The sequence below is a fragment of the Cydia fagiglandana genome, chromosome 10, assembly GCF_963556715.1.
Source record: "Cydia fagiglandana chromosome 10, ilCydFagi1.1, whole genome shotgun sequence".
NCBI lineage: Eukaryota > Metazoa > Arthropoda > Insecta > Lepidoptera > Tortricidae > Cydia > Cydia fagiglandana.
In genome coordinates, this window is record NC_085941.1 from 1485383 (window position 1) to 1502612 (window position 17230).

The following is a 17230-nucleotide window of genomic DNA, read 5'->3' on the forward strand; positions in this document are numbered from 1 at the left end:
TAACACTTAAACTACAGGATGTTAAAGGCGAAAATCAATGAAATATAAAAGCCATCAGCTGACTATATCATTTTTATTAAAATAAAACAATCAAATAATTATATAGTTTTTGACATCATTAAATTCAGTTTTTAAGTTGCATTCAATGATGTCAAAAAATTTCTGCGACAGAAATCGTTGAAGATCTAGAGTGTCGAACTATCGAGCGAGTCAACTACAATGTGTCAAGTTTTAACAAAGTACAATGTATCGAAGTCCTGGTTACAGTCGATGGTTTGTTCGCTAATGAGTTATAAGTGATATCCTTGACAACCTTATAGTGTATCATTGAACCTGTTGTTAGGTAGATCCGTCATTTCCGAGACTATTTTGAAAGTGCACCCATTCGGATGTTTCTGTTCTCCGTCGATGTTGAGTTGAGACGCGCCGCGGTTACGTAAAGTGTGTCGAGCGAGTCAACTAAAGTGTGTCAAGTTTAAACTAAGCCCCCCCCCCCCACATCTAGCGTCTTTCGAGCGTCGGCGTCTGGTCAGCGCTATGGAAAATGACGTCGCTGCGCAGTTGCGTCGACGATGCGTCGAGCGCGGCCATACAGTTGTAGACGCCGACGCTCGAAAGACGCTAGATGTGGGGGGGGGGGGGCCTAATGTGTATCGAAGTCCTGGTTACAGTTGATGGTTTAATCACTAATGATTTATAGGTAGGTAAGTGATATCCTTGACAACTCTATAGTGTATCATTGAACCTGTTGTTAGGCAAACCAGTCACTCCGAGCCCAGTTATTTTGAAAGTGCACCCGCTCGGATGCTTCTGTTCTTCGGTGATATTGAGGCGCGCCGTGGTTACGTAAAGTGTGTCGAGTTTGGCGCCTCCGAAAGTACATGAGGTGACCTGGACAAATAATTCCATATGGCAGTTTGATATAAAACATAAACTTGGAATTAAATGGAAAATGGTGGAAATAAATGAACAAGAATAAACTAACTATCGGAATGAAGTCACTAGCATTGCCTCGTTCGTGCTAGAGAAATCTCTATGTCTACTTATGACTATTAAATTTCAAATTCTATAGCAAGGAATTCGCTTTCACGTAATAAAAACCGCATCGAAATCGGTTCATCCGTTTGAGAGCTACGATGCCACAGACAGACGATCGTTTTAGCAGTCCAACGTGGCGTTTGTCCTGTTTGATTTAATTGAAGTAGAAAATACCGTTTTCTAAAATACTTTAAAAGACATTAGATAATTTGTTGACACTTGAAGGTTTATAGGTCGATCCATTCAAAATGACAAGTTACAAAAGAGAAGTGACTAAAGGTTCCGTCACACAGGCGCGTTGACCGGGCGGGGCGTGAGCGTTTTATATGTAAAAGCGGCCCGCCCCGCTCATGCGCCGCCCGCAAAACGCGCCTGTGTGACGGAGCCTTAAGTTAAGTCACTTAGGGCGTAGACAGCCAGTGAACTACCCCCCCTCCCCCTAATTATTATTTAAATTATTAATTAAAGACGATGATGATGAATACCTGTTTAGCGGGAACCTCCACTCGTTGAATCAATTCGCCCTTAGGGGATATGTGCAGGACACAGCCGCCGCCGAACACCGCCACCCACAGGTTGCCGTTTGTGTCGATGGTGCAACCGTCCGGATTTCCTTCTAATTTGTTCGTCTCGAAGTCGAAGATGTACTGGAGATTGGCTGAAAAAATGGTTTACTTTAAGTTAAACCGTTGTCTATATCGTTGGAAACATGGAGAAGTTTAAAACTATGTGAATTAAAAAAACCGGCCAACTGCGAATCGGACTCGAGCACGAAGGGTTCCCTACCATTACGCAAACAACGGGAAACAAATCACGTTTATTGTATAGGAGCCCCACATAAATATTTATTATATTCTGTTTTTAGTATTTGTTGTTATATAGGTAGCGACAGCAGAAATACATCATCTGTGAAAATTTCAACTGCCTAGTTATCATGGTTCATGATAGGAATCATTTTCTTTTCTTTTCCTTCTAAGACAATGCTTTTAATATGTAGATGATTGTCGGGTAAAATCAGGTGTTGCGGGGAGTTTGTTTGCAACGTCTGCGATGACTGAAGAGTCCAATACCAGAGCGATATCTTCAGCCATAGCAATCACAAACATGACGAGACGTTCCCTCCATGATATAATAATATATTATACTCCGCCTGGTACTCTCTTCGCGTCTTTTCGTGGTCACGTGACTGACACAAGCCTACGTCATCATGCGACAGCGCTATAGTCAGACCTTTGAAAGTCTGCAGCGATTTTGATAGCCCACGCAGTACAAGTGTCATTTTAAACGTCAAACTTCTATGAAATTATGACGTATACATAACACTTACACTGCGTGGGCTATCAAATCCGCTGCATACTTTGTTTGGTGCAACTATATATGATAATATGCGATAGCGCTATATAAAGTGGCAATGTTATTGTGACGTAGGCTTGTGTCACTCTGGGAAGAGAAGACCATGTTTTATTAGACTATGGTTCCCTCGAAAAACGTTCAAACTGATAAACAAGACCAAGTGCGGGTAGTTCGAAAAACTCGCTCGGCTAGAAGATGTTTATGTCAACTTTAGCCAGTCTTCTCTGAGACCACGGGGACAACGCCGTCCTCGAAACGTCGGAGGTAAATCTTAAAACTTAAATACGCGATTAAGTCCCGTTGTACAATTTAATAATGTGTAAAAATCGTAAAACTTTAAATCAGTGTCCAGCCATGGCACTTTGAAAACCTGGCTACTTTTTTTGGACTGACTCAAAAATACTTACAAATGTCCCCAGTCTCAACATCATAGTCGTATCTTCTTATCTTCCTTTCTGGCGAGTCTATATAATACATGGCCTTAGAACTCAGGTCCCAGGCGAGGCCGTTGGAGATGGAGACCTTGTCGCAGAGCGGGGCGAGGCCGTGCGAGTCCAAACGGAATAAAGAGCCTGCGTTCATGTCCAGGTTGAATTTCTCGTCCTGGTGGCCCATTGTGCCTGTAATAGTAAGCAGGTGGATATACAGGGTGGCCAAAAAATAAGTGCATTCCCGTTGCCAGGGAGGTTTTGGGATTATACTGATCAGTTTTTACTATGGGACCAAACCCGAATCGCGAAAAAAAATTTGGATGTTTCATACATTTTGGATGGTCCATTTTCTATGGAGGGTAATTTATTTTTTCGCGATTTCGTGGTTGGTCTCATAGTAAAAGTTGCTCAGTATAATCCCAAAACCTCCCTGGCAAGGGAAATGCACTTATTTTTTGGCCACCGTGTATATTTCAAGTGCGCCAATGAGTAAAAAAATTTACAAAGAAATTACACAGAACATAAATTTAGGTGACCACAGGCGGCTTTTATGACGTAATACGAGGCATCCATTTTAACGTAAGGCGTTTAGGGATCGAGCCAAATCTCTTGTTAACAATGTAAAATTAAATAAATAAATAAATGTAAAATTATAAATTAAAACAATCCGGAAACAAGTCTATTGGTTATTTGTCTTTCTCCTCTCACTTTTGTTAGTCGATTTGGATTTTAAAAATTTTTCAGTTTTTATAACCTAACCTGCATAAATACGCCCCCTAGGATCAGCTTTGCCATCGTTCAGCCTGTTCCTAGGAGACTGCTGGTCCACCTCCCCCAGTTTCCTCACGACCCTCGCAGTGCCGACGCCGTCCCACTGGATAACTACGAAGTCGCGCTCCAAGCCCACGACGAAGTGATCCAAGTGGTCTTCGAGGGGTACTATGAAGCCTGGGCGGCCCTCTGAAATGATACAAACTAAATTTGTATGGCTGGAAGCTGGAAATAGTTATTCATTGAATTCGTTCTAGATTACCTAAGTACCTAGTCCAAAATGGAAATCCATCATTGAATAATTTTACGGTTTAGACTCACTTGTATTAAGTCACTCGCGCGACATGTTTCGGAGAGCCTAAGTCTCCTTTCACTAAGTATGTCTCACAACAGTTTAAATTGGAAATCTATCGTCCTGAAAACCTCCAAAATTATAAAGGTAGGTATGGAAAATGTATATTGATTGCAGTATTTGTACATGGTTCCCCTTGGTTAACCCCATGAATCTTTCATGTCGAGATTCCGTTAAACAGCGGATACCCGGAAAGCAGCGGTGCTAACAGCCCTGACAGGTGAGCCATGGTTTAAATAAATAAAGAAATAAATCAAAACAGAAGCAGTCCCAACCCGACCATGGTTCCCCTGCATAGAGACCATCCATCTTCCTCTTATCAAATGAAAGCGACATATAACTTTCTTCCCCACACTACTCTTTTGTTTTGTTGTATAGACCGAACGCTTAACTGAGTCCTCGCCTGCGCGGTACGGGGGCGACGGGGCAGGCGTACGGCGCCCGCACCTTCTACGCCACCCTTAGTCGTCCCGCCCCGTCGCCCCCGCACCGCGCAGGCGAGGACTCAGTTAAGCGTTCGGTCTATACAACTCTCGACTCATTGTCAGTTAACCGGTCGATCTATAGACACTCTTTATCAAGACATTAGAGTGTAGGTATATTAGCGCCATTTGCACCATCCCACTAACCCGGGGTTAACCGGTTAAACCGTTAACCCAGCGCCAATTGTACTGGTAACCGTGGTTTAACCGGTTAACCCCGGGTTAGTAAATGGTGCAAGTGGCCCTTATCAACACCACAATAGTTTAAGCACCTTGTCTCGTCCGATATATCTGATGATTGTACAAAAATAAATAAATCTCACCTAGAGTAGCGCTGGTAAGGCTCTCCGTAGCCGGATCATATTTATGTATAGTATTCTCATTAATACTAACGAAGTACAGAGCTTGCACGCGCTCGTCCCAATGAGGGCCTTCGCCCAGAAGAAATGCGCGATCTGCTATAGCTTCCACTTTTCTTCCGAAATCGTTGACTGATGACGTCATGCCTGAGGTCGATGATTCCAAAACTGACGACTGAAAATGATAAATAATTGAAATTCTATAAAAAAAAAACTATTATATTGATATTAGTAGAAAAGATTATATGAGTATGAGAAGAAATACAACATTTCGATTTATTAAAAATGAAATCCTTGAACATGTTATGTTAAAACATCATGTTATTTGAACATCGTAACTCCAGCCCCGCTCTCCCCTATATATTGGCGTGTAAAAGAGGCATTACACGATACCAGAGACCAGTTAATAATTAAGACACAAATTCTAAGAAAGTGAACTTACGTAGTGCCGTGTTGCGCTGTGATGTGAGATATGAAATTGAAAGCGCGTATGCGTGGCCTTGTAACTAACTAGGTATTGTAAGAGAGAATAACGGGCACATACGCGATAAGGTTAAAATTACTCACAACAGAGGGCGCTTTTTGATGACCAAACAGTTTCGCTAGATGGCGTTATGTTAGTTAAATATTTATTCAGCTTTATGGCGAACTGGGGGCCGATTTTTGAATTTCGATCGCTCGATTTCGTCACTCGAAAATCGATGGAAAACGGCGAAATGCTAATTTTTGAGATACGAGCGATAAACATTTGGAATCTAGTGGTATTGATCACTCGATTTCAATTCTATTAGTAGAATTTAAATGCCTAATAGTAGTGGAGATATTAATTAACGAAATACACGAAATCGAGTGGTCGAAATTCAAAAATCGGCCCCCTGATCTATCGTTCCATTATATTATTAATCTCAAAGTCACAAATGGATTTGTAACAATTTGGTTTTTTGTGAAGTGATACATACATCTAGTTAGTATCGCTTGTCAATAAATATTTACCTTAGAACTTGACGATCCCATTTCGATATTCTTTATTCTTACTTCAAATGTTCAATACACTTTCCAGCTGAAACTAGCACTTCAACTAAAACAACACATTACGTACCTATAAGTACCTACCTAAAAAAATGAATACCTAACAAATTTTATCTAAGATAAAATAAACTACAAGAATGTAAATTGCTGAAGAAAATAACTAATATAATAATAACTAAAACAAAATCACACACAGAGCGAATTGTTTAGACTGATTAATATAATAAATAAACCACAAAATAATTTCATGTTTTAATAATTATAATAAATGTACCTACTTAAAAATCAAGTTTTTAAGTAGTGTATTAACGACGTCCTACCTCGTCACTTGTTATTGAGGTACAGAGTAATATATAATAAAATGATTGTTTATGTGTTTACAATCACCGGTAGGTAATCCTACGACCTCATAATCAGAAAGTAGATAAATAATATTAATTACATAACAATCTATTAGTCACGTTCGAAATTAGATCTTAACGGTATAGAGATAAAATGTTAATTTGAGTGGTTGTCATTTTATATTTCTTACTTCATGTCATTACGATAATGTCGACTCTTTAGACTAAGATATAATATGTACTTGATTTAAAGCTCTCACTACTTGACTAGGTACTTGTTATTACCGTGCTTTAACTAAATCGGTATCGTCCGATCACGTTATGTTTTCATGCACTACTACGTCACGAATGGCGCCCGGTGAAAAAAAGCAATATACTTACATAAATAGTTATTTTAGGTACATTTTTACCTATAACTTCATAATTTTTCTTTAAATTTTATTTTTTTCTAAGTTTTGTGATTTATTCCTTTTGCGAAACAGTTAATAAATCGGAATATATTAAATTTATCTAAAGTAGAAGTGGTGATAAATAATTCAAAACCGCACATATAATAACGATGATTTATTCATTTCAACTTGGTTTCCTCAATTCAATGACCTCCATTCCTTTTCCAAACACGCAGACTTCGATGGTTTCACTGAAAGCAAAGGGAATTCATAAGTTGAAATGAATCATAGATTCTCTTTTATAGCAAAAAGATCGCATCGATAAAAGTTTTTGTCGCAGACTGAGGGGCTACCGCGAATCACGTTCGACGTGCTGCCTCCCTGTCACACTTACGTACGAATTTACATGTGCGACAAAGAGGCAACACGTCGAACGTGGTACGCGGTAGGTATTAGTATTACTTTTTTTTGTTAAAACTTACAATAAATGATATCCACGATCCCGGGCATGAACAGACGCTTACGCTCAGTGACAGAAGAACCTGAACCCACGGGGCCTTAAATTACAGTGTCGGTCCAAACTAACTCTGCATAGACTTGGCTACCAACGTCATATTTCAAAAAAAAATATGACATTTGTAGCTGTGGTTCCACAAGTTGCCCAAGTTAGAAGAACTTTAATTGCTGTCTTAACTCACCTGTCACTCTCCATCAAATCCATGCCCTGGACATCAGCTACATCGCAAAATGCCTGCGAAACGAATTCACATAGAATCCCTTCTTCAACCTTCCATCTTAACAAGCTGACCCTCTGGTCTATCGACGCAGAGACTAAATACTCTTCAGAGAAACATAGACCAGTTATCTGAGAGCTGTGCAATGAATCCATGTGGACAGAAGTTGTTAACTTTGCAGAGGTCAGGTTAAGCTGGAAGTCGATTAGAATAAGATGTATAGCGTTGTCATCGCCTCCTGTTGCTACTAAAATATCTCCATTTGATAATAGTTTGGATGCTATACTGTTTATACCACTTTTGTTGGTTGTTGTAATGAAAAATGGCAGAAATCCATTGTTAAGCTTACTTGTATCCCAAAAAGCTATTTCACCTCGTGTCGTACAGGTTACTAAAATAGTCTTATTTTCAATTTTGATGCAGTGTGTTTTGAGAATGCAAGTTTTGTGATATTTTACTTCATTAATCAGTTTAAATTCAGCGTTTTCATCAATGTTAAAATTGTATATTCTGAGATAGGCATCTGAACATCCAACGAATACAATGAATTTGTTATCATCTGTTTGTATGGTTTCGATATCCATGACTCTAGTTTCTGGGTCAAAATCTATTGAACAGTTTCGCCAATTTTGATTACCTTTCTTCTCTTTATCTGTCCCTTTTATTTGATAATCTAGAACTTCTTCAAATATAACTTTTATTTCATTTTCTTTCTTTTCAAAATTAATTATATTCAAGCAGATTTGTGCTCTACCTCCAGCTGATATGACAAGAACCTTTTCATCTTTTAGTTTATATAATTTTAATGCTCTTATATTTGACAAATGTTTCAATACAACTCTATCTACAAATCCCATTCTAGAATCAAGATTAGACACCCTTAAAGTAGTATCTTCACCACCAGAAATGAAAAACATTTTTGATGGGTCCAAATCACTTGTACAACATTGAAGACAGTTGATTTCTTTAGAATGTGAACCATTTACAACATTCCTAGAAACAATTTTACTCAATTGGAAAGCAACTATATTCACGTCAGAGTTTTTAATATATATTAATTTAATAAATTCTTCATATTTATCATTTACTTTATCTATCTGTCGAACTGCGTCCCAAGAACGATGTCCACCACCACAAGGCACTTCCAACATCTTATTATTATTCCTTATATCATAAACCACAAAATCTCTTTCTTGAAATCCACAAACGATATTCTCATCTCTGTCTAGGAATTTTTCAACCCATTGAAATTCTAAGCATTTACTACTCATATATTTGACTTTACTATTTCTTATGACAAAGTGTCTAATGGTGCCATCTCTCCCTGTGCTGATAATTTCATTATCCTTAATAGTTACTGAGGTAGGACCGTATCTGCCGTGGACTTTACGAAAGGTTTTTACTGGATCCTTTTCTCCTTTAATATAGATATGGATATTACCACATCTGTCTCCAAGAATAGTCATGTTATTTTTGACATCAATGGCCACAGCAGTCAACCATCTTTCTTTACAAACTGGTAAAATATAACTGCAAATCTTCTCCACTTCATTTCCTTTTGCAATAACATTTATTTCACCACTTTGTGAACAGAAAATGAGATGCCTATTGTCACCCCAATGCATGGATAAAATGTTCCCAAATTCCAATTTAGTATTTATTACATTCTGCAAACAATCTTCTCTGCAATTTTCGATAAAAACATCTAGATTCCCATCCATATCAGAAACTGCAATAATCTGTCTACATGAAGACATGCTTAGCAATTTATATGTAGAAGTATGATTCAATCTATACTCCAATTTATCTTTTCCTTCACCAAAATAAATTAGACAATTATCCGTCATCATAATTATATTTCTCCTAGCTGTAAAAACTACTTTCTTGACATCTGCATTCCTTTCCATGATATAATTCTGACTAACATCAGCCACAGACAAAGGATGCACCATAATACCACAGTCGCCTCCCCCAGTAACTAAGCTATCATTATCAGCATCCACAGCCCAAATGCAACTATTTTGATGAGCCAAATTCTTCCTTAACAGCTTCCCATTAAAATCCCAGTAACAAATAGCCCCATCCTCCCCTACAGAAACCACCATGTTACTACTAATACAGGATCTCATGACTCTTGCTAAGTGGCCATAGAGTTCATATTTGCATAGCATTTCTGTGTGTTGCCAGTATTCTTTAGTGTTTATTTTGTGTTTGCTATCTGTATTTGGAGACCATATCCGTAAGGATCTGTCGTCAGATGTTGTGACAATGATTTCTTTTTGGGGATCGCACGATATTGAGAATATTACACCCTGAAATGAGAAAGAATATACTTAGGGTAAACTTTTTTTATTAGAATAAGGAATGTACCAATAAATAATATGTATTGTACAAAAGACTGAATTTTTTTTTAAGAAATCTTAAATTTCAGGTACTTTATACAAGAGTTTAACAAAATCTCCATTCTATAAATTTCCCTAAGATATGTTGAGAAACATCTCAAATCTTTCTTTATCTTATGGAAAGTCTTAGGTTTACAGTTACAAGTTTGTAAACTTTCTATAAATAAGTCATTAATAGTTTACATACCCTGTGTCCTTTCAAGTGCTGCAGTGGCTCTGCCTCGCTGCAGCAACGTATGATGACTTCAGAGAACACAGTTCCGGCCAACACCAGGACCTCATCTTGTAGTGGTACGAGTAAACCACTGTAGAGAATTGAGTTGTCTTTGCTTTTATGCTGTGACAGCAAGGTTTGAGATGGAATGTCCCAGAACTAGAAATTAAAAAACATTGGTTGTTGCAGAATGGAGTTTTTATCCCAACATTAAAAAGTTTATGTCAATATTGTCAACTGTCTTCTTGGAAAATATATCTTTCGTTTCCTACGTACATTTTGTATTTTAATTCTTTTAATTTACTTATTTGGACCCCAAGGCCCAGGTTTAACCTTTAACATGGTCCTATTGAGTCGGGAACCGTAAGTAAATAAAATTAAATGCGTAGAAGCGGATTCTAAGAAGCACGAAAAAATTTTCATTCGACTCGTCTGGAGTTGCCGATTTGAAGGTGCCGCCATTGTGCGGAGCCATCGCAGCGTTCAACGAGCCGCGAGCAAGCGTTCTATAAACGCACCAGCACCACTCACTGCGCAGCGATCTGCGCGCGTGGAACGGAATAAACAAGTAACGTTTTGTTTCAAATCTGTTTGACATTTGTTCTTTTCCAGATATTTTAGTGTTTGTGGTGGAAAAGTGTTTCTATCTTGTAATATAAGTTTGAAAGCTTGTAAAGTTAATTGGTTTTTGCCGGTTTTTATGTGCGTCTACGAAGTCGTTTTTGTGTTTTCCACATGCAAAGCATTGTGCACAATTTAACATGGAAAAGACAGAAGAAGAACGACGTCAATTAGTTGCGCGCAGAGGCACGAAAAAAGGTACTCTAACAAGATTGAAAAACAAAATGGAAGAATCGTATATAAACGATATAGAAATGCTAAAACTGATGGTAGAGAGGGCCCAGACGGCATTCCACGATTATGAAGATCTGTGCGAGAAAATAGGTGATGAGGAGGATCCCATTGCTGTCGAAACGACTTTTTATGAATGCGTCGCAGCAATGCGGCAGCGAATTGCGGATTTATCGGCACCTGTACCCACCCCTGCCGTTTTGCCGGCAGTGACGCCGCAAGTGTCGTCGAAAATAAAGTTACCGAGCATACAAATACCATCATTCAATGGCAAGTATACAGAATACAGACCTTTCATAGAAATGTTTACTGCCCTTGTGCATAACAATGAAGGGTTCGACAATATACAAAAGTTTTTTTTACCTGAGAAGCTTCCTAAAAGCTGAGGCATTTGATTTAGTCAAAAACTTACCTGTCATCGGTCAAAGTTATTCCGAAGCTCTCAAAATTTTAGCTGATAGGTACGATAATAAATATAAAATCATCAATGAGCACATAAATGCTTTGTTTGAGTTGCCAATGCTAACTAAGTCAAGTCCTAGTGCTTTACGCTCATTGATTTCAATAACAAAACAGCATTTAGCTGCATTAAAAAACCTTGATGAGGCCATTGAAAAATGGGACAGCGTTCTCATTTGCCTATTAAATAAAAAACTAGACCCAGTCACTAACCGAGAGTATCATTTGCATAGGGATTCCTCAAAACAGCCAACCTTTAATGATTTTTTGAAATTTGTAGAAGGTCGGGCCCTTGCCCTAGAGAACAGTGAGGGACGGGGTGATACAGCAAGCTGTGCTGCTGGCAAGGTAGCTCCAGTGAAGATGGCATCATCATCATTTGTCACTACCAAAGCATCCCAAGGCTGTCTGTACTGTGGTAAGGAACACAAATTATATGCATGCCCTAAATTTGCTCTAGCTTCCATATCGGAACGACTAGATTTTGTTAAGGAAACAAAGCTTTGCAAGATTTGTCTTAACTTTCACCCAGGAAAGTGCAAGTTTCATTTTAAATGTAAGGAGTGCAAAGAATCCCACAACTCGCTGCTTCATGTGAATGAAGAGAAATCCTCATCGGTGTCATTGACTAACATTAATAACCAGACACTGGTGTTGTTGCCAACGGTTAAAGTTAAGGTAGTTTCTAAATGTGGCAAGGAGATCATAGTTAAAGCAATGCTTGACTGTGCGTCTCAGAATTCCTTTATTACAGCGAAGCTTGCAAAGCAACTAGGTTACCCACTCTTGCCATGTTCTACTACAATAACTGGTGTAACTCTAGAAGATAAATCGGTCAAACATAGTTTGCGCCTGGATATTTGCTCATGTGTTTATCCATATAAAACACAAGTAAATCTGTTAGTGGTAGATAAATTTAGTAACGAAATGTTGCCACAAACAGAAATAGATATTTCAAAAATTGAGATCCCTGAAAATATAACATTAGCCGATGACTCCTTCCATATCCCAAGTGAGATAGATATTTTATTGGCTGCAAATATCTTTTTTCAGTGCCTGTTGTCGCAGCCTGAGGAGCTGCGCGATCCTGATGCCGCACCCAGCTTGGTTCACACACAGTTTGGTTACATAGTAGGAGGTGATGTTCCATCTTCTATTCTTAAACGACCTGCTGTTTCTCTTTTCTGTCAAGAATGTCAAACTGATGTACGCGATACTATGTCTAATTTTTGGCAAACAGAAAAAGTACCTGAAATATATGCGGAACATACATCTGAACAACAACAGTGCGAAAAATTGTTCACTGAAACTGTCAAACTTGAAGACAATCAATTTACAGTTTCATTGCCATTAAAAATACCTATCTATGATGTGAACAATACATTGGGGGATTCATTTGGGTTAGCTCTCAAGAGATTTTATAATCTCGAGAAGAGATTTCAGAAGGATCAGAATTTGTATGAAGGTTATAAGGATTTCATACATGAATATCTCGACTTAGGTCATGGATCATATGTTGACATTTCCTCATATGATCTTACTAAAGATCCTGTGTACTTTATGGGACATTCAGCTGTTTTAAGGCCAGATGCAGTAAGTACCAAGCTCCGGGTAGTCTTTGATGGATCTATGTTAACGAGTAATAAGATTTCATTGAATAATATTTTAATGAATGGACCAACTGTTCAACAGGAACTGTTCGACATACTGTTGTCATTTAGAGTGCACAAATATTTCATTGCTTGTGATATCAGGCGTATGTTCCGAAATATTTTAGTACAGAAAGATCAGCGATCTTTGCAAAATATTCTCTGGCGAGACACTCCTAATGAGTCACTAAAATGTATTCAGCTAAACACAGTTTGCTATGGAATGAAGTCATCAAGTTATCTTTCAACAAGATGCTTGAACGAGCTGGCTACGAAATTCGAGAGGCAATATCCTCTAGCTAGTTCTGCAATACTAAACTCTACCTATGTAGATGACATCATTCATACAGAGGATAGTTTGGCAAAGATTGTTGACACTCAAACTCAATTAATAGAATTACTTGCTAAAGGTAGTTTTAAACTACATAAATGGGCAGCTAATGACTCTTCAATTTTGACAAATATTCCAGCAGAGCAGCAGGTTGTTGGAGAACTGGAACTGAATAAGGACATCAAAACTTTAGGTTTAAAGTTAGATATTGACTCTGATTCTTTTAAACTTTCATGTCCAGTGTCAAAAAATGTCCCTAAAACAAAAAGACAAATTTTAAGTTACATAAGCCAATTCTATGACCCTTTAGGTCTAGCGGGACTCGTTTTTGTCCAAGCTAAAATCATTATGCAAAAATTGGCTCAGGCTTGTACCGACTGGGACTCAGTGCCCTCGCCTATTTTACTAAAAGAATGGCTTGAATTTTACAATGATTTGCAGACAATGAAAGAAATTAAAATAAAACGAAATGTTACTGTTGATAACATTCAGTCTGCTCAATTAGTAGCATTTGGTGATGCCTCAATTTCTGCATATGGAGCAGCCATTTATTTAAGAGTCACTGACAAGCATGGCAAAGTATCGATGTCGCTTCTTTGTTCTAAGAGTCGCATTGCATCTAAAGACAAGAAGTTGACTGTGCCACGATTAGAATTAAATGCATCTCTTTTAATGGCAAAATTATGCTTTAGAGCATACAATACTTTAAGTAAAAAGATATCTATTGAAAGTGTGCATCTTTTCAGTGATTCTCAGGTTGTTTTGGCATGGCAAAAAACGAATCCAACAAAACTAAATGCTTATGTTGCTAATAGAGTCAAATTAATCAACGAATATACAAAGGGTTTTCAATGGTTGTATATAAAAACAGACCTCAATCCTTCTGATTGTTTGAGTCGAGGTGTAAAACCTAGTGAACTACAAAGTAACCAACTGTGGTGGTGCGGACCTACTAGCATGTCTGATCCAGAGTATAAATTCACCGATGATAGTAATAATGTACCTGACAACTTACCGGAGATCAAGCATGCTGATGGTTCCAAGCCGGTGTGTATGGCATCATATCAATCGGTTTCTCTTGCAAATGATTTGTTAGATAAGTTTTCTAACATTAATAAGGCAGTTAACGTGCTTGCCTACATACAAAGATTCTGTAAAAATGTAAGGCCGGGTTCACAAAAAATAAAGCTTAATTTTATTACTTTTAGCGAGGCAACCCAGGCATTGCATATGTTTATAAAGAATGAGCAGGAAAGGTTCTTTGATAAAGAGCTGGCCTCTTTGCGGGCAGGTAGGCAAGTTTCGTCGTATTTACTATCTGTCAACCCCTTCATTGATGCTAACGGTATTCTCAGAGTAGGTGGACGTTTGCAACACTCCTCCTTACCTTATAGCCATAAGCATCAGATAATCTTACCAAAAGAATCTAAGGTCACTTACCTTATTATTGAAAATGAACATTTAAAGCTTTTACACGCCAGTCAGAAAGAAGTACTTAGCAATTTAAGTCAACGCTATTATATAGTTAACGGTTTGAGATTGGTAAAAAAGTTTGTGAATAAATGTCTCACATGTTTTAGACTGAAAGGTGAAACAGCAAAACAGCTGATGGGTTCATTGCCCGCTGGTAGAGTCAGCATAGATCGAGTGTTTGCTAAGGTTGGTATAGACTTTGCGGGACCAATCCTGATAAAGCAGTCAAGAGTGAGAAGTGTTGTCACTACTAAAGGTTATATTGCTATGTATGTGTGCTTTGTCACCAAAGCCATACATTTAGAGTTAGTGTCAGATCTCACCACTGATACATTCTTGGCTAGCTTCAAACGATTTATTGCTAGACGTAATGTTCCAACAGAGGTCTATTGTGATAATGCCGCTACTTTTAAGTCGGCTAGTACTCAGTTGTCTGAGTTATATAAATTGAATAATAATAAATGTCATCAAATTCAAGTTCAAAATGTAACTGCAAAATTGGGAACAACATTCCATTTCATACCGAGTTACTCTCCGGTGTTTGGTGGTCTATGGGAGGCCGCAGTAAAAAGTGTTAAATATCATTTGAAAAGAATGTTGGGCTCACATGTTTTAACATATGAATTGTTGTACACGGCACTTGTTCAAATTGAAAGCATTTTGAACTCGAGGCCTATAACGCCAATGTCATCAGACATTGAGGACCTCTCCTATTTAACGCCAGGGCACTTCTTAACTGGTGCGCCCTTAACTTGCTATCCTGAGCAGGATATCACGAACTTACCTGATAATAGATTGAAGTTTTGGAGGAAATGTACTGCTCTGCAGCAGCATTTTTGGCGATATTGGTCTAAACAATACCTTAATGTCTTACAAAACCGTCCTAAATGGAAGGCCGCCTTGCCTAATATTAAAGTAGGTGCTCTAGTTATCTTGCGTGAAATAGATACTCCGCCTATGTCTTGGCCTATGGCTAGAGTTACTAAGGTTTTTCCAGGTCAGGATGGAAAGATAAGAGCCTTAGAAGTAAAAAAGGCTAATGGTAAAGTTCACTTCTATTACTAAAGTGTGTATACTACCTTTAGATGAATAGGTAGTGTTTCAAAATGTTATTATATGGTATTTTAATATTTTAGTTAAGTATTATGGCTAATATCCTACTGAATTGTATTGATACTTAATTTATAACTGTAAGTAGGTAGTCATGTACTATGTGTTGATGCTGGGTGCATCTAATGTATAAGATGTTTATTTAGTTATATAAAATGTGTCTTATCTTATGTTTGTTACATACTGTTTCATAACTACTTTCATAGCAATCTTGTAAACTTATTAAGTTATTAGTAAGAGTTATATTAATTTCAATTTCACAAACCTTAAAAGATTACAGTCCACTCTAGATATTGAAGTATACAAGGGAGCTAATGTGAAATGTAGTTTAATATTTAATAAGGTATTAATTTGTACCTAGTTATGTTATTTTATGTTGGCGGAATATGTTGCAGAATGGAGTTTTTATCCCAACATTAAAAAGTTTATGTCAATATTGTCAACTGTCTTCTTGGAAAATATATCTTTCGTTTCCTACGTACATTTTGTATTTTAATTCTTTTAATTTACTTATTTGGACCCCAAGGCCCAGGTTTTGCCTTTAACATTGGTTATAAAATATAGGTGAAGGTTATAAGTGAAGAAAATAAATGTGTTTCATTATTATTGGTTGATTCAAATCTAATACTTACTCATTATAAAATTTTACTTGTATTTATATAATGGTAGAGCTTTAAATAGACATGTAGGAGTAAATATCCTATATGATATTTGTTAAATATTTAATATAATTACAATATTTAATTTTCTTATTCAATTTCAATTATTGATATTTTATGCCCAAGGATATAAATATGCCTGAGAAGTGTATAAGTAACAGATAAAGTATTATACGCTTAAACAAAGAGATTTATTTACCTGAACGGTATTATGTGCTGTCAATAAGGCCACTTTGTCATCATCCAACCATATCCCAGAGTGCAACCAGTCGTCACATACCACCGGCGGGAATAGGCGAGAGCATATTTCACCTGTCTCTCTACTTGGACCAGAAAAACTTAACAGAGTAAACTGTTTCCCACCAAAACATAGTATTTTCTCTCCACATTTTGAGGGCACGAAACCATATATTTTCTGACCTTGCAACGTAAGTAAGCTCTGTATAGTCTCTAAGGAAGCCTTGCTAAATATATTCGTGTAACTACCGATTCCTGAAAACGATAATTTAAGATTTGTTGTTCAATTGTTCGAAAACAAGTATCAAACATAACCACAAAAATTACCTGCAAATATAAAGTCTTGGTGGAATCTAACGGCTGTCACGTCAGTGCGGACAAAAGCCATACTTAATAAACGTTTCTTAAAATATATTTCATTACGATATTATTTATTAAAAAATATAAAACTAAATTGTTTACGTTAACTTTTCACATGGGTAATATGGGAACGCAAAACGTCATGTTGACACTGACAGTTACGTTCCGTTCCGGTCACGAAAAATTATTATGTAAAATAGGGGCT

The 17230-nt window shown here is 37.5% G+C and overlaps 3 protein-coding genes across 3 annotated transcripts; 1 reads left to right on the plus strand and 2 right to left on the minus strand.

Annotated features, from left to right (window-relative positions):
* Positions 1 to 255: 255 nt before the first annotated feature.
* On the minus strand, positions 256 to 5976 carry LOC134668117 (regucalcin-like). The gene is made up of 7 exons (XM_063525617.1): positions 5780 to 5976; positions 4751 to 4961; positions 3582 to 3782; positions 2799 to 3011; positions 1524 to 1696; positions 746 to 891; positions 256 to 333 (listed from the first exon to the last, which is right to left on the minus strand). The coding sequence occupies exons 1-7, from the start codon at positions 5798 to 5800 to the stop codon at positions 315 to 317; spliced, it is 984 nt and encodes a 327-aa protein (XP_063381687.1). The 5' UTR covers positions 5801 to 5976; the 3' UTR covers positions 256 to 314.
* Positions 5977 to 6705: 729 nt separating this feature from the next.
* On the minus strand, positions 6706 to 17158 carry LOC134668385 (tRNA (34-2'-O)-methyltransferase regulator WDR6). The gene is made up of 5 exons (XM_063525866.1): positions 16993 to 17158; positions 16628 to 16920; positions 9869 to 10054; positions 7244 to 9591; positions 6706 to 6796 (listed from the first exon to the last, which is right to left on the minus strand). The coding sequence occupies exons 1-5, from the start codon at positions 17051 to 17053 to the stop codon at positions 6730 to 6732; spliced, it is 2955 nt and encodes a 984-aa protein (XP_063381936.1). The 5' UTR covers positions 17054 to 17158; the 3' UTR covers positions 6706 to 6729.
* LOC134668384 (uncharacterized) lies at positions 10543 to 16250 on the plus strand. Its single transcript, XM_063525864.1, has 2 exons — positions 10543 to 11624; positions 12260 to 16250. Exon 2 carries the CDS (start codon positions 12425 to 12427, stop codon positions 15722 to 15724), a length of 3300 nt encoding a protein of 1099 aa, XP_063381934.1. The 5' UTR covers positions 10543 to 11624; positions 12260 to 12424; the 3' UTR covers positions 15725 to 16250.
* Positions 17159 to 17230: the final 72 nt, after the last annotated feature.